The sequence below is a fragment of the Diceros bicornis genome, chromosome 13, assembly GCF_020826845.1.
Source record: "Diceros bicornis minor isolate mBicDic1 chromosome 13, mDicBic1.mat.cur, whole genome shotgun sequence".
Lineage (NCBI taxonomy): Eukaryota > Metazoa > Chordata > Mammalia > Perissodactyla > Rhinocerotidae > Diceros > Diceros bicornis.
Genome location: NC_080752.1, coordinates 49,741,327 through 49,764,091, shown reverse-complemented (window position 1 = coordinate 49,764,091; position 22,765 = coordinate 49,741,327). Strand labels below are relative to the sequence as shown.

General features: G+C 35.0%; 1 protein-coding gene across 7 annotated transcripts in view; it reads right to left on the bottom strand.

The window, feature by feature from the left end:
* Positions 1-2,819: 2,819 nt before the first annotated feature.
* The window catches only part of ZMYM4 (zinc finger MYM-type containing 4), a 149,813-nt gene continuing 129,867 nt past the window's right edge, over positions 2,820-22,765 (bottom strand). For all 7 annotated transcript variants that reach the window (XM_058553641.1, XM_058553636.1, XM_058553640.1 and 4 more), the window contains 7 exons: positions 20,441-20,612; positions 20,166-20,261; positions 17,953-18,104; positions 9,861-9,972; positions 8,129-8,377; positions 6,202-6,331; positions 2,820-5,312 (listed from right to left, as the gene is read on the bottom strand). In XM_058553641.1, coding sequence (XP_058409624.1) covers positions 5,105-5,312; positions 6,202-6,331; positions 8,129-8,377; positions 9,861-9,972; positions 17,953-18,104; positions 20,166-20,261; positions 20,441-20,612 — 1,119 coding nt within the window. In that variant the 3' untranslated portion in view covers positions 2,820-5,104. The remainder of the gene's footprint in view (positions 5,313-6,201; positions 6,332-8,128; positions 8,378-9,860; positions 9,973-17,952; positions 18,105-20,165; positions 20,262-20,440; positions 20,613-22,765) is intronic.

The following is a 22,765-nucleotide window of genomic DNA, read 5'->3' as shown; positions in this document are numbered from 1 at the left end:
ATGAACTATCTATTCATTATCCTTTGTTCAGTTTTCTTTACAATTCAGCAGTTTTTTGTATATTCTAGATATAAATCCTTTGGTGGTTTTACACATTGCAAGTATCTTCTCCAAGCCTGTCATTTGTTTGTCAAACTTGATTGACAAAAGTCTTTAATTTTGATGCAAAATTAATCTTTTTTTGTTTTCTCCATATGGTTTGTGTTTTGGGGGATTTTATTTAAGAAGCTCTTTCCTTCCCCTAGATCACAATATTCTCCTATATTTCTACTAATTTTATAATTTTACCTTTCATATTTAGACCTTTAATCCATCGAGAGCCCACCTTTGGACTTAATGCTAGTTAGGTATCCTGTTTAATTTTTCTCCATGTAAAAAGCCAGTTTTCCAACATCATCTACTAAAACAAACATAGGGGCCTTGTGTATTACTTCATTACTAAATATAGCTTTTGTTGCTACTATCTTTTCCTTTTAATTACATTATCTAATTGGCTATTGCTCTTGTATAAAAATGCTTGTCATTTTTATAAATATTTTGTAGCTAGCATCCTTACTTAAATTTATTTTTACTAGTTTGTTGTTTCTCTTGGTTTTTTTATATAGATGTTCCTGAACATCTGAAAATAATGACTTAAAAATAGAGTTTTATTTCTCACTTTCCAATATTGATAATCTCTTTCTTTCTTTTTCTTTCCTTACAGTCTGGATCAGAGCTTCTGGGTCTATGTTAAACAGTACCATGATACCGGGCACAGTAGATCTATTAATTAGGATACTGATTTGGCTACTTTATTTTTTTATGTGAGGAAGATTGGCCCTGAGCTAACATCTGTTGCTAATCTTCCTCTTTTTGGTTGAGGAAGCTTGGCCCTAAGCTAATAAATCTGTGCCAATCTTATTCTACTTTGTGTGAGGGAAGCCGCCACAGCATGGCTTAATGAGTGGTGTGTAGGTCCACAGCCGGGATCTGAACCTGAGAACCCCGGGCCGCTGAAGCGGAGAGCGCACATTTAACTACTATACCACCGGGCTGGCCCCTGGTTTGGCTACTTTAATGGAGACCAAATAACAATGTCTTAAATAAGATGGAAGGTTTCTTTCTTTCTTATGTGAAGGTCTGAGCTAGTAGGCAGTTCAGGAGATAAGTGGCTCTGCCCCATGAGGTTAATGTACTTTTGATATACTGCCCTTTCCCACAGAGACAAAACTGGTTTGCCATGACCACATTCACATTCATGCCCATGGGAAAGGGGAAATTAGAAAAGGAGGGCAAGACCTCTTCTTTTAAGGACGTGGCCTGGTAGTTATAAACTCACTTCTGCTTCTATCTCATTGATCAAAACTTAGTCACATGTTCACAGCTGGTTGCAAGGCAGCCTGGAAAATACAATCTCTTACCAAGAAAGCTACTGCCCAGCGAAAACATGGGGGTCAGGGGTTTCTGTTAACGAAGGAAGAAGTGAGGAGACATATATTGTTGTACAGTTGTCTTGTTCCTAAGTGATGGTATATAACCAGTACCAAGTAAAAGGAATTTAAGAGTTTCTCCAATTAAAAAAAAAAAACTATATCACATGCTCTTCTTTTATCTATTGATATACCATGTATTTCTTCCCTTTTTCAATGTAGTGAAGTATATCAATGGATTTTTGTGATGTTGATTAGTATTGATATGCATTTAAGCACATAAGAATGCATGATTTATTATATATAGCATTTAGTTATTCTAAATATGTGATTCAAATATATAGAATTGATCATGTAGGGTATTATGTTTTGCAGAATCTGAAGCACTGAACTTAGTGAAAATTCAGACTGTGGTAGGGGAATTAACATTTATTTAAAATTTTACTACATGCCTAGCAATTTGTGCATGTTATAATAAAAAATACTTGACATCTGAAAGCCTACTATGTACTAGGCACAACTTATAAAAGAGTTATTATTACCCTCACTTTATGAGAAACTGAGGCACAGAGAGGTTAAGTAATTTACCTAAAACAATATAACCAGTAAGTGGAAAGACTAGGCTTCAAAGCCTTGGGACTTCCTACTCTGTAACAATGCCTCTCAATTATTATTTTTTAAATGATGATAATAAAGTATGATGATGATAGACAAGAGGAATTGGGGGTATTATTGCTTAATTTTTTCCTAAAATTTCAACTTGCTATCATAGGGAACACCTTTATATTTGCATGGAAAATTAAAGATTTTAATTCACATGGAAAACTAAGATTCATTTACAGAAATTCATTTTACTTTAGACTTTTTGGAAGACAACTGTTATACAAAATTAGGAATGCCACAGGGCAGGGAGACAGAAACCGTCACTATGGAATATGAAGGTATATTTGCACAACACCAAGCAGCTCTGGAGTCTGGGGAAAATGCCATTTAGTCCCACATTCCCAAATTAAATATGTATTTATACTTAAGAATGGACACATTCTTTATTCTAATCTCACAATCTCAAAATCATTCGAGCTGAACTAACGCCAGCTTTGAAAATCTCAAAAAAGTTTGCCTGAAACAAAATATATACATGGTACCTGATATTTCTAGCTTTCAGAGCTTTGAATACAGTTAATAAGTTAACTAAAAACTGGAATAAGTCTTTTGATGGGAAAAAGAAAACAACTGAAAAGACTTTGCAATGAAACAATATGTTTACTGGACTGAGTAAAAATCAAATAATTTATTTTCTCAAACTGCTCTCTCTGTAATAATACCATCTGTTGGGTAATACCAATAAGGTCAAACAGAAAAAAATACTTAAAATTCTTTCAAGACATAAAAAAAGGAATAACTCACCCATCAAATACAAATATACTATTTTATTCTAAGGGAATATTTCTGTGGTTTCTGCAAGAGGAAAACCCAAAAGTGGTTAAAAAACAAAAAAGAACAGAAAGAATAATTTAGATGTTTCTCTTGATGTCTTTTTTCTCCCCTGGAAAAAAAATGTAATTTTACATAATTTTAATAAAATTTAAAAAAGCAAATAGTCTGACACACATAGCAACAGCTACGCTTATGAGGAATGACCAATAATTAATCAATATTTTCTTTTACAAATTAATTTAGTGTCTGGACAGCTCTGTGGACTAACATGCAATTGAAATCCTGATATAGTCACTGACCCCGGTATTGGCTGTTCTCAGTTAAAAGATACAGATTTTTTTATCTCTGGTGTTTCATAACAATTTATCTACTACGCCAACAATGTTTTTCATACAGCTACAGAAGGGGAACTGTTAGTGTTTATACAAACCATAAAATTCGTATAGTGGGGACTATTACACCTGACGTTTCTGGACAGTTTATTGGCAGACTTATCAGACAATCCAATTGTTTTTCCTCCACACCAGACAAGGTCTGGAAGTAAGAAGTTTTTCAGTCAGAAATGACAAACACAGATGGAATTAATCATACAGAATTGGGGCAGATTTACTTCTTTCACACAGTTTTCGGTAACAAAAATGAAATTTGTTACAGGCAGAGGGACAGAACCATCAAGTACACAATTTCAAAAGGCCTACTTTTTAATTTTTATTGTAGTTAAATGACTTTCATTTATTTATTAAAAAAAAAAAAACCTGCCACCCCATCTAAAAAAATGGGACATTGAAAACTCCTTCAAGGTTAAAACTTCTGAGAGGCTTTTTGGACTTCTCTCATTTCTATTACAGGGTCAGGTTAGTCAGGCTAAGGAAGTTCTGTGATTGGTCAACATCATAAAAGCTTTGATTCAAAATTCTGTGGGGAAGAAACTGAGAATGGAGATGAGGGAGATGGATTGATATGCCAAACACACCTATGACTTGCAATCCTCATAGAAGTACTAAAACAGCTAGAGTTTGGAATAACGCTATAAGAAGACCTGCTTGTGGATACGCAAGACAGTCAATGTCTCTGTATCCCAACCCCAGAATCCCTATTTTCAAGTTTCTTAGGGCAACGAGGTCATCTTTCAAATGCTTTGTATAGGAACATACTAGAACCTTTTCTACCATAATTCTGATAGCTAAGTAATACTGTGTCTTTGTGGAATCACCCACAGGTTTGCCAGAGTAAGGAGAGAGACTATCTGAAATGACAAGGGCCTCCAGAAACTGGTGTAAAAGACAAAATAAGAGGAATTATTTGGGAAATAGGAAGATAAGACAATGGGAGAAAAGCTGCCATTTGGGGATAAAATGAAAACAAAAGGAGAACCCCTATTTCTGTGTACCACAGCTCGTGCTATGAGACAGCAGCAATAAAGGGTGACACCCAGAGAAGTGGGCTATTTAGTGGGTTTTCTACAAACATTTCAAGACACTTGGGAGGGGGTTCTATTGGGCTCCATAGATTTTCTCTGTGCATAATCAGTTTGCAGAGTTTCAGCCCCTTTACCTTAATTTATCCACATCCAGACCCACAGCTGAGAAGGCTAGACCCAGAAAGTGAAAGGGACACCTTACTGTGCGAACAGCAGTGAAGGCCTTTTTCCCTGATGTGAGGGGCCCATGGCAAAAGCACCAGAGGCTTCTATCCTTCACAGAATTAGCTTGGCAGTGAAAATCAAAATCAAGACCACTTCACTCTCTACCTTTTAAAGAAAGTTGAGTATTTTTATTGGGTCTTCAAGTGTGGGTCCCACAGTCCTCATCTGATGTCACTCTTAGCTCTGTACTGATGTCTCCCCTGACTTCTACATAGGGTTGGCCCAAGTCACCTATTGCAGCCAAGGTTTCACTCAAAGCTACCTCTCTAAGGTCTAAGGTTACTATGGTAGAGTTTTATACAACAGTTTTCCTTAAAAATATTCCACAATTTGTTATTCCCAAACAAAATAAGATTATGCACCACTCAGAGAAATTGGTTAGTCATTCTGAAGATGTCTAAGAACTATATCACTGCCAAAGAACATTTCTCAGTTCATATTCTTTCCTTCAATTTTCATTTGTACATCCACACTGTGGTTCACGAGTCATCTGTTTTCTATTATCTTATAATCAAGTCAAGAGGACTTGGACTATACATCGTTTTCCAAAGCTGGATGCATTCACAGTTTGGTGCATACCAATGTGTATGAAAATAGGAACCCCACGTCAGCTTTAATCTGACAATTCAACATCAGAGTCTTCTGATTTGGCTTTGGCAAGTTCTTCGTGTACCTCCCTCACCATGAGAATACGTGTTAACATGGTGTCCAGGGTCCCAGGGTCTATTGGGAACGTGGAGTACCACATGGGGCTGTTGGGAACACAGGAGCGCTCAGGTTGAAGGTAAAACACATCATTCCTCTGCTTCACACTTTCAGAACTATCCACAGAAAAAAAAGAAAAAAGAAAGAAAATTGGGGATCAGAGGGTAGAGGCAATGCATAACTATTCTTTAATATAATGGCTCTCAACTTTTCCCTACTGTGACTAATATCATAGGCAAGCAATGTATCCACAGAGATAAGTAAGTTTATAGGCATTTTTCCCCCAGGACCAATCTAACTCTGTATCTTTATTCTCACACTCAAGAAATCACACTGGACTGGAAGTGAGTATAATGTTAATAGAAGACAAAGTATAAATCCTTCACAAACTTTAGTACTTAAAACACCACTAGGAGCAACAAAAAAATTCAACTCACATGTGACAACACTATGGCTGAGAACCACATATCCTCAGGGCCCAAAGACCTGGCATGAACCCCCAGAGCACTCAAAACACACTAACAAAGGGCAAACCTAGTCATTATATTTTGTTGAGAAAAAAGTGCTTTAGTGTGGATCTTATAACTCTAGAGTCAAAAAGTTTCTGTAAGAAAATAACCACTAAAAAAATTTTAATTCCTTAAAATAGTTTTTCTACTTATAGGTTTAGTAGTATGACCTTTCCTTGACATTTCTTTTCTATGTAAATAATAAAATCACAGCAGTTTAGATATCACATAAGGCTGAGCAACAGCTGTAAAGATCAAACGGCAGTGATTCTTGCTTTTGAAGAGATTTTTGGAAAGAAAATTATCAAGATAAAGCAATTTTTTTCTTGGTTCAAAATCCAGGCAGATATGAGAATGGGGAAAGACGAAATTAGAGGTAAATCCTTGTCTAAAGTCACAGGCCAGCTACATTTCTGATATTCAAGCATCTGAAATCCAAAATATGTTAACGCTCTTCTGACATGTGCTATATCTAGTTCAGACGAAGATCACGTACCATTTTGACAGGTAAAACTCATAAAGTCGGACTGGGCATCTTAGTGGGTTGTCAGTATTCTCTGCCATCTCCACACCCACTGGAACCTCGTCATCTTCATTTCGTTTCCTCTTGCCAACAGTTAGTTTATCTTGAGACAGGAGATAATAATCAAAAGATTAGAAAAATCTTTTATTCAAGTCTCAAAACACCCAATGAGCTTTGCTTCCAGTCACAACTGTCACTCCCTCCCCCTTCCTTTCACTTACTCATTCAACAAATATTTAGTGAGCACCTATGGAGGTGCTAGATATTATTTTAAGTGCTGGGTTAATAACACTGAACAAAACAAAGTCCCTGTCCTATAAAATTTAGGTTTCCCTGCTGACCAAAATGGGGGCAGCATGGCAAAACATAGGGTGCTGGAGGGGATGACTTAAACAGATTTTATTAGGCACAGGGTTCTTAAGCCACAGAGAGAGAAAGCAGGAAAAAAGGGTTCCATGTGCTCTTCTCCTACAGTAGAGATCAAGATAGAAGCTGTCACCTCTGTCTGAAAATACGTCTACTGTGGAGCATTTGTTCAAGTTTCTTTTATTTGCCATAGTATTATGAGAAATAGAGTCTTTGGTGGCTAAAGAAATTCTCAGTAAAGTTGACCATTTGATAAGAAAAGAGCAAACTCTTTTTCACCAACGGAATTTTGTAGAGGCCAAGGGTTATTAGAAAGAAGCTAGGGTGAAGACGTGGAAAGTGGGCTGTTTCCCGCTTGCTCCATTCAACCTTGAAGAGAACAGTAGGTGATCCGAGAACCTGAGGAAAAAGGTCTTCTCCTTCTTCTTCTCTTACAGCTGCTCTTAACAACTGGCACAGAACTTTCCTCAGCTTCCTGCATTAGCTATTAAACAAAATTCATCCCAGTTTTCTATTCAGAAGCTACATAAATAGAAAGACTTTGCCATTTCTTCAGAAAAGAAGCTTACTTACTACCAATTTTGTCAAGCACCTAATTAGAAAACAGGGAAATGTTACCTGATTGCCTCCCCCTCCCCCAATTAATATCAATTAAGAGCACAACGTGGGCTATGTATGAACAAAATGAAGGAAAAAGGACAGAGATGTGATGAAAAAGCAAGATAATCTTAGTATTTTCTAAAGTAAAGGAGCAGTTGAGAAAAAAGTTAACACAAAGATGAACATCACAATTATTCTTTATAGATTTTAGTTTCAGTAATTTTAAATTCTCACATTCAAAATATATTTCACTCTTATCCCAAGGAAGTAACAACTTAATTTTTGGAATTTTAGAACTTACAATTTTGGTCAAAATTAACAAATTTAATTTCTAGTTCCATAATACCAATATTAATTCTTTTAACATTAAAAACAAACTATCATTTAATAGGCTGTTTTTAGAATGCAAGACCATAAACCTTCTAATAAAATTGTCACTGCTGATATTATTCTGTACAAAAGGAGTATACTCTAGGCCAGCTTTTAAGTTCCTTCAGAATTTGACAATTAATGTTAACTAAAAAGAGGTGCACTGGTCACAAAAAGATTCAGAAACAGTAGATTGAAAAGTTAAGCAGGTTCCTTTTAACTAGCAATTGACTCATCTGTTGTCTCTAAGTCAATGATTCTCAACCTTGGCTGTATATTTAAATTCCCCGGGAAGTTTTAAACTGTAGATTATTGGGGCTGTAACCTAGACCAATTAAATAAGAATTTCTAATTTAAAAGCCAATAAAAGTATACTGAAGCAAGTGATTCCTCTCATTTTGAGGCAAGCCTTTAACCTAGCCTTGAAAATAAAGAAAAGTATTTGAATGTTATACTAAAGCTACACTTACCCATGTCTAGAATTTACAATTACCCCTCTGCGATAAGTCTCTATTTGAATACTAATAAGACTTCAAATAGAAACCTTACGAACTCCACCACACACCTGGTTCGGACTCCTGCTTTTGTAATGGTGGGAAGAACCTCAGATATGTCATCTTGGTACTGTACTTCAGAGTCCTGGTCCGTCTCATCACATGGGCAAAGGAAAGTTTCAAGTGCTCAGTAACATTCTTTAGTTGAAAGTATTTGGTATTGAAGAAAAGGAGGGTGTTCAAGAGGACGATTGGTGAGTAAGCGCCCAGCTGTTTGCACTCCCACAAATGCTCTTCTTCAATGCGAGAGAACATGTAACCTGGACAGAAGAAGGGGAAAAAAGAAGCAGTACTAAGCTCCTGCTAAGCAGGACTAAGTAATTTCTAAATTCCCAGACAGGAAGATACGAAGGAAAAGACTGATTGTTCCTCTTTCCCCCTCTCTTCCTTACACAGAAAAACAGAGAAGGCACCACAGAGAACAGGGCAGATGACTCCACTGAAGTAAACACTGTGAGCATACCCCTGAAACACTTTTAATCTATTGTTCTTCTAGACCAGGGGTTGGCAAACTTCTTCTGTAAAGAGCCAGATGGTAAATATTTTAAGCATTGTGGGCCATAGAGGCTCTGAACAACTTTGCTGTTGTAGAAGATAAGGAGCTGTAGAGACAACATATAAATAGGTGTGGCTATATACCAATAAAATTAATTTACAGACACAAATTTGAATTTCATACAATTTTCATGTCACAAAATATTATTCATCTTTAGATTTTTTCCCAACCATTTAAAAATGTAAAAACCATTTTTAGCTCAAGGGCCATACAGAAACAGGCAGCAGACCAAATGTGGCCCACAGGCCACAGTCTGCAGACTGCTGTTTGAGATTATTATACTTCCTGTTAACTGGTTCAATTTTATTTAGCTAAGATCATTAAAAGGCAGATAGCTCCCTCCCTCCACCCCTCTTATTTTAAATTTATATTAAGAATGATTACTTCATGATAACTTATCTGGGATTTTTCTTGAAAAGCAGAGGTCTTGCAGAAGAATTAAAATAAGGACACCTTTAAATGCACCTTCCTCGCGATACCCCTTAAATGCAGGTCTTTCCTAAAGTTCTCTCCCCAATCCTTTTTGTTGCTGCTTTTGCATTCTATTCTTGGGAGACTATCTACAAACATGAATTTATTACTTCCAAATCTATGTCCCTACCCCGCTCTTTGAATGCTAAATGCATCAAGCCACCACATTGCTCAGAATGCTTCAAAGGTGCTCTGTAGCCCAAGAGAAAGGGGCACAAATCCCTGAGCATCACGTTCAACCTCTTCATTCACAGCCGAGGAGCCTGAGACCAAGAGTGAATTAGAGACTTGTCCAACAACATATGGTCAGAGACAATTCGAGAATGAAGACTTAGCTCTCTTAACAACCAATACTACAAACTATTGGGAAAGGTCCACTGCTGAGAGGTAGAGTCTAGGAGAGCATGTGGCAGCTACTGGCACAGTGTGCAACTTTACCAACACTGCCAGATCCACAACAGCTTCTAGAAAGTAAATGTAACTTCCAGTTGTTTTTGATCTTCAACAGGTAGTATCTGCACAGGCACTGTGTGGAAATTATAGTTTTACTACAATAATCACTAATAAAACAAAGACTTTCTCTTCAAAAGTCCAAATATGTTATAAATCAGGACAGAAAGATAAAATGAACAATTTATAAAAAGATAATCATAAAACTTAAGCAATTTAAGAAGGCACATCATGAAAAGAATCAAAATAAAAAATAATCATCCTACCATTAGGAAGTATTGTAGGTTCCCATATTTTCAAGAGTTTGGTAAGTTCAATCATAAATCTGGAATAGGGCTCAGTAAAAATGTTATCTATTCTACCATTTTCAAACAGGTACTACGAGAGAAAAAATGAAACATATATGTTGATACAAAGACAACACAAGTTTTTTTAAAAGATTTTAAGGAATATAGTTTACCCTTAATTTTCGCCCTTACAATATCGTGAACCATTTTAAGGATACATGTTAAAAATACCAGGATTCGAGCTAAAGATGCCTTTCACATGAACTGACATTATCTCAAGCACTGAGCTTGCAAGATAGAGTTTTCTATTTCCTTTTTAAAACTTGGATGGTCAAAATAATTACAGTGAACAACATATGTACTTTTTACTCAGTACATGAAACTGATATACTAAAAATTTGCCCTTATTCGTATTTCCCAAATCATTCTTCTAATTCACAGTGCTGCAGACGTGCTCTCAGTTTTTGCTTGTTTTTCAGCCTACTTAAAAGATCACCTCCTGCACTACTACAGTTAGCTAGTGTCAGGTGACCTGAGGATACCCAAATTTAAAATCTACTTATTTGGAGCTTTCTAACCACAGGTCTCAACTCTATGCTCCACAACTCAGCCTTCAAAAAGTTCAAGTCTAATTATAGGACATAAAACTATGCTAATTATAACCATCAAGAACCATATCACAGGATGGGACACAAGCAACAGCTTGGGTAAAGTACTGGTAAAAAACATTTTGAGGGTGCAGGACAGGTCAGATAAAATCACTCGGGAAACACAATGAGCATTTACAGAACAGCACAAGGTAGTATAGTTACATGTAAACATCTTTTGGTGTTTTTAAGATTCTGCATTTTTAATTTATTTATCTATATCTATCTTGGTTTCCTGCTTTTCTATCAATGTATGACTTGGAGAGAATTTTTATTTCCACTTAAATGTATTTTGGCTAATAAAAATTACACACTATTTCAATGTGCATTTTTATAGGCCTCGTCAAAGGCAATTTATGATCGTATTGCCAGATTACAGTTTTGTTGTTGAGAAGTATCCTTTTTCTTTTAATCAAGTTATTTTCGCAACTTAAAAATATTATGTCCTCACTATGGAAAATGTTTAAAATACATAAAAAGTGGAATAAAGATGTACTGAAACTCACTACTCAAAAGTAACTCCTCTTGACATTCAGGGGTATTTCAATCTTTAAAAAAATTCCTTTATAAATACATAAAGTTGAGTTTGTACATTTAATCAAATATATGAGCACATATAGAATACTTTTTAAAAAAATCACTTCCCGCTTTGATAAGGAACAAGACAAAAATGCCTGTTCTTGCCACTTGTATTCAACATTGTATGGAAGTCCTAACCACAGTAATCAGGCAAGAAAAGGAAATAAAAAGCATTCAAGTAGGAAAGGAAGAAGTAAAACTATCTCTATTTGCAGATGATATGATCCTATCCATAGAAAATTCTAAAGAATTCACAAAAAAACTAGTTGTTAGAGCCAATAAATGAATTCAGTAAAGTTGCAGGATATAAGCAACATGAAAATCAATTGCAATAAACAATTCAAAAAGGAAATTACAAAAACAATTCCACTTACAATAGTATCAGAAAGAATAAAATACTTAAGAATAAATTTAACCAAGGAGGTACATGACTTACACACTTAAAACCATAAGAAACTGGGGCCCGGCCCAGTGGCATAGTGATTAAGTGTGCGCACTTCACTGCGGCGGCCCGGGTTCATATCCTGGGCACACACCGAGGCACCGCTTGTTAAGCCATGCTGTGGCGGTGTCCCATATAAAGTGGAAGAAGATGGGCACGGATGTTAGCCCAGGGCCAGTCTTCCTCAGCAAAAAGAGGAGGATTGGCAACAGATGTTAGCTCAGGGCTAGTCTTCCTCACAAAACAAAAAAACAAAAAAAACTACAAAAAACTGGTGAGAGAAATTAAAGAAGACCTAAGGAAAACATCTCATATTGATGGACCTGAAGACAATACTGTCATGCACCACACAATGACATTTCAGTCAGCAAGGGACTGCATATATGACAGTGGTCCCATAAGATTAGTACCATATAGCCTAGGTGTGCAGTAGGCTATACCATCTAGGTTTGTGTAAGTACTGTAAGGGATGAAGAAACTTTTCTCTACCCTTCTAGGTTCTTCTGGCTGCTCTAAGAATTAAATTGACATGAAACAGATTAGCAGGAGAAAAACAAACTAAAGTTTAATAACATGTATACATGGAAGAAACCCAGGAAAATGAGTAACTTGCCAAAACGGCTGAAGCCCTCATGTTAAATACCATCCTCAGATAAAGACAAAAGATGATGTTGGAGGTGGAGAGAGTAAGGGACTTCAAAAGGAAGGAAGACAATTCACAGGCAGGTGAAAAGGAGCAAATGTTTGGAAAACAAATGCTTGGCCACATAGAAACACAGGAACACAGAGAGGGGCCCAACAAACAGGCTTTTCTAGGTTCCTCCCTGTCTACCACCTAGTTCATGTTATGCTAAGGTGATAGCTCGCTTCCTGAAACAGGTTTTTTTATTGGAATTCTTTTAGGCAGTTAAGGGGGAGATAACAAGAAAAACTTTGAGTCTTTTGTTTCTTAAAAATAATCAGCCTAAAACAATCCTCATGTTAACGAGACACATTTTGGGGTGGCAAATTTTGTTCCCCTTCTGTATACTCTATGATGTTCACGCAATGATGAAATTGCCTAACGACGCATTTCTCAGAAAGTATCCCCATCCTTAGGTGATGCATGACTGTACTGTTAAAATGGCAATATTCCCCAAAGCAATCTACAGATTCAATGCAATCCTATCAAAATGTCAATGGCCTTTTTTTGCAGAAATGGAAAAGCCTATCCTAAAATTCATAGGGAACTGCAAGAAACCTCAAATAGCCAAAAGAATCTTGTGGAATCGCACTTCCCAATTTCAACTCACTGCAAAGCTACAGTAATCAAAACAGTGTTTACTGCCATAATAATAGCCCTGTAGACCAATGTATTAGAATTGAGAGTCCAAAATAAACATACATATTTAGTCAAATGATTTCTGACAAGGATATCAAGACCACTCAATGGAGAAGGAATAGTCTCTTCAACAAATGGTGCTGGGAGAACTGGATATGCACATATCCCTACCTCACAGGAGATATAAAAGTGAATTCAAAAGGGATCAATGACCTAAAAATAAGAGCTAAAACTATAAAACTCTAAAAAGAAAACATAGGGGTAAATCTTCATGAACTTGAATTTGGCAATGGGTTCTTAGACATAACACCAAAAGCACAAGCTACAACAGAAAAAATAAACTGAACTTCATCAAAATTAAAAATTTTGTGTATCAAAGTACACTATCCAGAGAGTGAAAAGAAAACCCAGAGAATGGGACAAAATATTTGCAAATCACATATCTGATAAGAGTTTAATATCCAGAGTATATAAAGAAATCCTATAACTCAACAACAAAAAAACAAACAACTCAATTAAAAAATGGGCAAAGGACTTAGACATTTCTCCAAAGAGGACATACAAATGGCCAACAAGTACATGAAAGATGCTCAATGTCATTATTCATTAGGGAAATGCAAATCAAAACCACAATGAGATACCACCTCATACCCACCAGATGACTATTAAAAAACAAACAAACAGAAATTAACAAGTGATGGAGAAATTAACAAGTCAAGGATGTAAAGATAATGAACTCTCAACTCTTATCCATTCCTGCTGGGAACATAAAACAGAGCAGCCACTGTGGAAAACGGTTTGGTGGTTCACCAACAAACTAATCAGAGAGTTACCATGTGACCTTGCAATTCTACTCCTAGGCATATACCCAAAAGAATTGAAAAATAGTGTTCAAAAAAAAACTTGTACCTGAACGTTCATAGTAGCACTCACTATTCATAATGGAACAAATGGTGGAAACAACTCAAATGTCCATCAACAGACGAATGAAAAACAAAATGTGGTATATCCAACAGAGAATATTATTCAGCCATAAAAAGAAATGAAGTACTGATTCATGCTGCATTCATGTAAACCTTGAAAACACTATGTTAAGTGAAAGAAGCAAGACATAAAAGGCCACATACCATATAATTCTACTTATAGGAAATATACAGAATAGGCAAATTCAGGGAGACAGAAAGCAGATTTATGGTTGCCAGGGACTGGATGGAGCGGGTAATGGGGAGCGACTGCTTAATGAGTAGACTGTTTCTATTTAGGGTGATAAAGTTATAGAACTAGATAGTGGTGATGGTTGCACAACATCATTATTGTACTCAATGCCACTGAATTGTACACTTTAAAATGGTAAATTTCATCTATGTGTATTTTACCATAATATAGATTAACATTACACTACACATATAAGTTTTGTAAGTTACTTTTTTAAACCTATGTCTCTAAGAGTTTTCCATGTCAATTCGTATAGAAACAATTCATTCCTTTTTAACTACTGTATGGTATTCAATTACATATTATAGTTGACTGAGCCATTACTCTTTGGATGAACACTTAGGTGGTTTCCAATTTTTTCCTGTTATCTAATTTTTTGCTGTTAAAAACAATGTTACAATGAATATGCCAGTATATGTCTTTCTATGTACATGCGTGTGCATTTCTTTAAGGAGAGATACTGATCAATGGATTTGCTAGACTGAAGAATCTAGATGCATTTAAAGTTTTAATAGCCATTGTCAATTTGCCCTTTGAAAAGGCCTCCAACAGTGCACATGTATCTTCACTAATACTTGGTACTATCAAACTTCTCAATCTTTCAAATTTTTAATCTATCTGATAGGTGAAAATTTGCCCAGATTACAGTTGAGCACCTTTTTACATTAGAGAGGCAATCCAACATAGTGATCATAAGCATGGACCCTGAAGCTGAACCACCTGGGTCCACATCTGGGACCCCGCACTTACTATGTTTGAGAGCTTAGACAAGGTGTTTAACTCACTGTGCCTCAGGTTCCTCAGGAGAAAATGGTGATGATAATAGTTCTTACACGTCATACGGCCACACTAACAATTACGTGAGTTACTATATGAAATGAGCGGATATTAACACATTGCATACATAGCAAATGATTGTTAGGTGATTCTGGTACATTCCGTCCATTAGCAATCTGTTGATTTTCTTCTGTGACTTGCCTATTTGTTTCTTTGGCCAATTATCGTCTTCCCAACTAATGTTAACAGTGGTGGTCCAAGTGTTGATATTATAGTTGAGTTTAGTCTCTTTCTTTACATTTTTATGTTTTTGAAATTCTTTACAATTAGCATATTTATTTTTATAATTAGAAAAAATAAAAGAAACACATTAGAGATGTCAACATAAGTAACTTTTTAAAATTCCTTACAGTTAAGGAAAGCTTATTTCTTGTCAAAATTGATAAAGGGTTCATAATATTTACTTCCTATAACAATCATCTGACAATTTGTTAACTTATGGCCTCTTTTTAATAGTACTGTTATATAAAGTCGTTTATTAATATAAACAAGTAACAGGATAAATATACTAGAAAAAACTTTCATAGGTTTATGATTTGTCTCACAAATTAGAGTATATTTTATATATAGCAGAGAATCTGATATAAAAGGACTCAAATGTTTTTGACTGACATCGTGGCAGTGACCACCTGTGTTTTGGTTATATTCAAATCATTAGAATATTAATAACTACCACAAAACATCTTGACATCTGCACTGATCAAATTAGAAAATATTCTTTAGATCCATAATATTGTACACTCCCAGAGTACAGGGAGTATGTCCAGAATCCTCACAATTTTTACCTGAGCAAAATGCATGCATGGCACATAGTACAGGCTCAATAATTTTTTTGAAAGAATCTATGAAAGTCCTCTTATATGTGAATTTTAAAAATATCTTTTACAGTCTAGAAATTGGATCAAAATATAATGGGAACGTATTAAATAACAAAGCAGCTATTTTGATTCTGTGGGAAAATGAATGCTGCTTGAATAATTAGCTACCCATCAGAAATGTCATTCATCAGAAATGTACTTGTAGCATGGACAAAAATGAATTTCTGGTGTATTAAAGATGTCAACCTGAAAAAAAACCCAAATATTTTAGAAAGAAATTCATGAGAATTTGAATTTAAATATTCAAGCAGGAAGACCATCTTAAGCAAAATGGAAAACCTAGGAACTATAAAGGGAAATATATGCATACTGGACATAAAAAGGAAAACTTTTTGAACAGCAAAACATAACAAAAACTGAAAGAAAAATACTTGAAAAATGTATTTCAAACACTTATATTAGAGTTAATATCCTCAATGTAAAAGAGATCCTACAGATAGAAAGGAAGAATCCAAATGACCAACAACATAAAGACATTCTACTTTACAAAAAGGGGAAAACACAAAGTGGAGCCACAAGATGCCATTTTCTTAATGCATCAGAATAATAAACATTAAAAAGAGGAGTGGTCAAGAGGATTCAAGAAATGGGCACTCACACACACTGCTGGTCAAACTGTAAATTACTATAACCATTTTGGAAAGTAATCAGAAAATATCTTAAAATTAGAAAAATACATATATGCTTTAACCTAGAATTAAAAGCACAAGTTCATCAGGTATGCAAACAAAATATTTACTGAAGCATTGTTTGTAAGACTAAGGGGGTGGGGAATAACCTGAATATATAAAAGAGGAAAGGCTGAATAACTGGGATATTCATACTCTGCAATATTACGCAGGTTTCTTTTTTAAAAGGAGGAGTGTGATTTATATTCACCTGGAGGGATACACAGATTGAGAAAAGCAAGTTGCAAAAAATGTGTATGGTATGGGCCCCATTTTGCTAAAAACTAAGCAAAACAAAAACTATTAACAAACATCTATACACATGTATAAACGTATGGCATAGAAGAAGGTAAAGAAGGACACTTACCATGCTGCAACACTGGTTACCTCGGGGAGTGGGAATGGAGGGAGATAAACTTTTCTTTATATGCCTTCACTTACTGTTTTAACAGTTACACTGAGCACATACTACTTTTGTAATCAAAAAACAAAACTTTAAGAACAAATAAATGCCTAAATAAAATAACACCCCCCAACCCAAACAAATGGAAGAACATCTGGCAAATAGAGAATAGAAAAAGTCAACGACATCCAGAGTTCTACCACACCGAGATGATAACCACTGTAAACATTTTTGGTGCATTTCTTTTGATGTATTTATTTGACTGGTTTTGAAACCACTATATGTTAACATACAGTGATACACATAGAATTTATACTCTTATTTTGTTCATTTCATGCTTTAATATTAATATTTTTACTGTTACTAGAAGTCACTTTGTAAACAATTTTTACTGGCTACATAATATACAACTTTAGAAATATACCATAATTTACTTAACCATCACACTTTGGTGGACATTGAGGTTATTTTCAATTTTGTGCAATGAAGATGTCTGAATTTGAGTATCAGCTTGGACAGACTTCCAAAAAGTGAATTACTGGCAAGAGTATGAACATTCAAAAATATTCCTAAAACATATGCTCAAAACTACTTTTTAGAAAGTATGTACTAATTACCACAGCTATGAAGGCAAACCCCATCTCATAAAACTCATATCAACTAGTGTTACAATTTTTTGATTTTTGCTAATGTGAGAGACAAAATAATAGTATCTATTATTTTAATTAGCATTTTAAAAATTTAAATAAGACTACATGATTTATACAAATACATACATATATACACATACAGAGTCATCTATGTCACTTCTTTTGTGAATTGCTGTTTATGCCTTTTTTGTCCATTTTACAATAAAATGCACCATCCTCGATTTCTGTTATTCTAGTAACAGTCTCAATTTAGCTTACAGAATGCTATATGATCAAGACTTTTAAATCAGGGCCGGTGGTTCATTAAGAAGACGGTACTAGGAGCAATACCAAACAACCAATATACACTATAATTTTTCAGCTTAATTCACAAGTTCTATCAGAATTATTAAATGTGCAATAGATTTTATAACAATTATTGAATTTGATACCTGCTGAATTCCAAGGCACAAGTATAAGATACTGTCTGGATCATATTTTTCACCATTTGGTCTCCGCACCTCTTGGATAAACTGGCATAAGCCCAAACTCAACTCAGCAAAAGTACAGGACAGAATATCTTCCTTCAGCTTGATAGAGCGGACTGTGGAAAGGTAGAAAACATCTGAAATATTAACTTGCAGGAAACATAGTAACACTCCTTGATTCACTGAATAAACATTGACTACTACTGTGCTCCAGGCACTGCGGTGTACACTGGTGAATACATGGATTAAAGACAGATCCTGATCTCAAGGCGTTTTTAGCTAAAGAAATAAAGACAAGACAGTGCACACAGTGTAATAGGTGCTATAATAGAGGTTTCACTTAAACAGGATTCTATGAAAGCAAATGAGGGATATCTAACAGACAGGGAAGGATCAGGTTAGATTCTGGAGGATGTGACACTAATGCTAGACCTTGAAAGGTGAAGAAAAATTAAACAAGTGGATAAAGAATTCCAATCTGAGGATATAAAAAGATTTTCCAAAGTATATTCCACAAAATACTAGTCATGCAAAAGCTGGAGAAAACTGAGTTTCTAAGATCTGATAAATTTGGAAAACAGCAGCATATTATATCTGCCTCTAAAGAAATCACAATGGTTTTTGGTATAGTAAAAGCTCTGAGGATATCTGCAAAAAAGAATGCTGTTTAACTTTAACTCAAATTTATTTGAATATAGAACACTTCAAATAACATATATCATCTTTATGCCCTTGGAAATGCTGGAATACTGTATGTGCTTGGCCACAAAAGTGAAAAGGTTCAGAGGATTTAGGAGTACAGGAAAAAAACAAGAAGGGCAGATGGGGGCATATCATGGTAAGCCTCATATATGATATCAAGATGTTGAAGAGAACTAAGAACTCAATTTTAAACAGGAGGGTTATCCGATTTGATGTGTAGAGATCATATTGCAACAGACTGGTCCACATTGTGGGATCAGAATTGAAACACCCTTTCTAGTTATTGCTCTTCTGCATTTAGACAAGTTTGCATATTTCCAAAGATATACTTGAGCTCCCTTGAGAAGGTTTTGCAAAAGGTAAGTGGTGGTTCATGACGGCAAGGACCATGTTTGACCTGCTCACCCAAGTACCTACCACCATGCTTGGTACGTGATAAATATTCAATAAGTATTTTTTCAATGAACGAGTAATAGAAATGAGTAGGCATCCCCCATGGCTATTGCATTCAGGCCTGGTAGTCTAATACACTATTATCTCTCCATTCTCACCATCCCTCTTTCTTTTTTAAAACAAAGAGTGCTGTGGCTCAAAAGTGAATGGTAAAGGGCCTGATAAACCTCCATAACAGGAGTCTATTTATATCATTCTGGAGCAGAGAGATTACACTTGATCTGTAGGAATTCATGAGTCAGTCACAGACCAGAGCAGCAACTAACTGCTCCAATAAGGAGGGTTATATGCACCCAAAACCCAGCAGGGTAGACTGAGGTGAAGACAAGAGTATATGCAATCACCCAGATGTTAGAGAGACGCTATATAGTTGGAAAGGGGCAAAAAAATCTAGTTATAAGGACATACTCATCCATTCCTGTCCCATCTCATTCCACGAAGACTGTTCAAGTATCTTACATAAAACACAGATAATAAAAAAGCAAAATATAAACTGAAAACAAAAGTTTAGAATAGGATGTCAAAACCAGGGAAAAAAGAAAGCTAATGTGGGCTCTAAAATTATACACCGCTGCTCTATTTGAACTCTTTACTGGGTTCCAAATTTCCTGGCACCCAAAGCAAAATCCACAAACATGGTCAGTTATACAGAGCTCACTGTTAGGAAAAATTCCTACAGAAAAATAAAGGTTTTCCAGGTATTTTTCTCAAAAAAAGAAAAAGTGTCACGCTGGGTTCTGTATGGGTTACTCTACAGACACAGGGCTCAAGAAGACAGATTTGAGCCACTTGCATAGGGTTAGAAAAAGAAACAAAATTCCTTACATTTGCATCACAAATTCATGATCAGAAAATACAACCTTATCTTTATAACAAGCTCTTTAAAATTGGAAGTAGGATATTAATTTCTTTTTACTATAAGACTTCAAATTTTAAATAATTTTAAATATTCCATTTATAAATTTAAAATCAACAAAGATATTACAAGTAATTCAGACCATAAGGAAAGAAATGAGTTTTACCTCTACAGCCTGGCTCTGAGGATTCTTGAGAGAGTGCATGGTCTTGAGCACTTCCTAAGGGGTCAGTACATGGGCTAGATGAGGCATGTTCAACTCCTGACAAGGAGAAAAAATAAACAAGAAGTTTAAATAAAAATGGGAAAAAATTTAAGTAAAGCCAAAACCAAAGTTTTATGGGATTTTTGACCTAGTATTTATCTCTCTTGAGAAGATTTATAACTTTATTGATATTCCCCCCACCTCCTAAATTAAGACACAAGTTCATGTGTATTTACCGCCACATTTCAGATCCCCCTGTTCTTCCTTGGCATTTTTCCACTGAACCCAGTTCTTCCAGGCATTTACCCCATACATGTATTTCAGTGTCATCCCAGACACTGAGCACCCTTGAAAGGCTCCTTGAATAAGACTCCTGGGCTCCACAGCTACTATAGACTTCTTCCGTCCCTGTAAGAAGTCCAAAAATTTACAGAACATAAAATTTAGTTTCGGATCTTTAAGAATCATGGTTCTCAAAGACAGAAAGGGCATAAATTTACAGAATATGGAATTTAGTATTACATCCTAAAGATTCAGAGTTCTTAGAACTAGAAAGAGCTTCAGAGATTACCTAATCCAATCCATATGAGAAAAGAAAAAAAGAGTTTAAATGTACAAGATCATATTGTAATAATTACTATTTAAGTACTTACTATGTGCCAGATACTGGACCCACACAATGAGGTATGAATAACAGTTATTACCACTTAGGTCTATTTAATGGAACACATGAATAGATCATATTCTGGGCTATAAAACAACGCTCAATAAATTCTCTAACTACAATGGAATTAAGTGAGAAACCAATAATTGAAAGATGTTAAGAAAATCCTCAAAAACTGGAAATTAAACAACACATTTATAAAAACCCCAGGGGTCAAAGAAGAAACTACAAATGCAGTTAGAAAATATTTTGAACTTACGTGAAAATTATCAGAATTTTCTAACAGTGCTAAAGCAGAGCTTACAGAGACATTTATAGTATTAAAATGCTTCTATGGGAAGTGAAAAAAATCTAAAACCAATAATCTAAGCTTCTATCTTAAGAAACCAGAAAAAGAAGACCACATTACAACCCAAAGTAAGGAATATCAAGGAAATAATAAAAATAAGAGCAAAAAATCAATTAAAAAAAGAGAGAGAAAACTCAATAAAACTAAAAGCTGGTTCTTTTAGAAGATTAAAAAAATTGATAAATCTCTAGCTAGAACAATCAAAAAAAACAGAGAAGATACAAATTACCAACACCTGATCCTACAGACATTAAAAGGATAAGAGAATGTTGTGAACATCATTATGCCAATTAACTTGACAACTTACATGAAATGAACAAATTTCTTAAAAGATACAAACTAACAAAGCTTGCCCTAGAAGAAAAAGATAACCTAAATAGCCCGAGAACTTGAATTCATAGTTTAAAACCTTCCCACAAAAAAATTCCAGATGGCTTCACTGTTGAATTCTACCCAACACTCTAAGTAATTATATAAATTATATTTCAGAAAACAGAAGAGGAGAAAACACTAACTTGCTTTATGATGTTACCATTACCCTGACAGCAAAGCCAGATAAAGTCATTATAAGAAAACTACAGACCAATATCCCTCTTAAACAGAGACACTTAAAACCTTAACAAAGTATTAGCAAACTGAATCTAGCAATATATAAAAGAATAAATTCATTATAAGAGGGTAGGGTTCATCCCATGAATGCAAGGTTAGTTTAGCATTTAAAAAATCAATGTATTTCACTATTTTAATAGACTCAGAAAAGAAAAACCCAGATGATGATTTCAATAGATGCAAGAGATCCACCTGACAAAGTTCAACACAGAATCGTGACAAAAACTCTCACCAAATTAGAAATAGAAGAGAAATTCCTGCACCTGATAGAGGCCATCTATGAGAAACCTACAGGTAACTTCATACTTAATGTTGCAAGACTGAACACTTGCCCTAAGACTGGGAACAGGCATGAAGGTGTGCTATCACCACTAACATTCAACGTGGTACTGAAGATCCTAGCTAGCGCAATAAATCAAGAAAAAGAAAGAAAATGCATTAAGATTGGAAAGGAAAAAGTAAAACTGTCTTTATTCACAGATAATATGATTGTCTACATAGAAAATCCTAAGAATTTTAGTTCAGCGAAATCACAGTATATAAAGCCAATGTACAAAAACCATCTCTATTTTCACACGCCAAAGGAATACTAGAAAATGAAATTTAAAAATAATACTATTTACAACAGGATCAAAAAATTTTTTAAATACTTAGATAAATTTAACAAATATAACACTTGTACAATGAAACATATAAAACATTGTTGAGAGAAATTAAAGATGATCTAAATAAAGCAGAAAGATACTATCTTCATGGATTGGACAGCTCCTAATTGCTAAGATGTCAATTCTCTGCAAATTGATCTATGGATACAGAACAGCTCCAATCAAAACTCCAACAGGATTTTTAATAGAAATTGACAAGCTGATTCCAAAATTTATATGGAAATGCAAATGACAATTTTGAAAAAGAAGAACAAAGCTGGAAGACTTACACTCC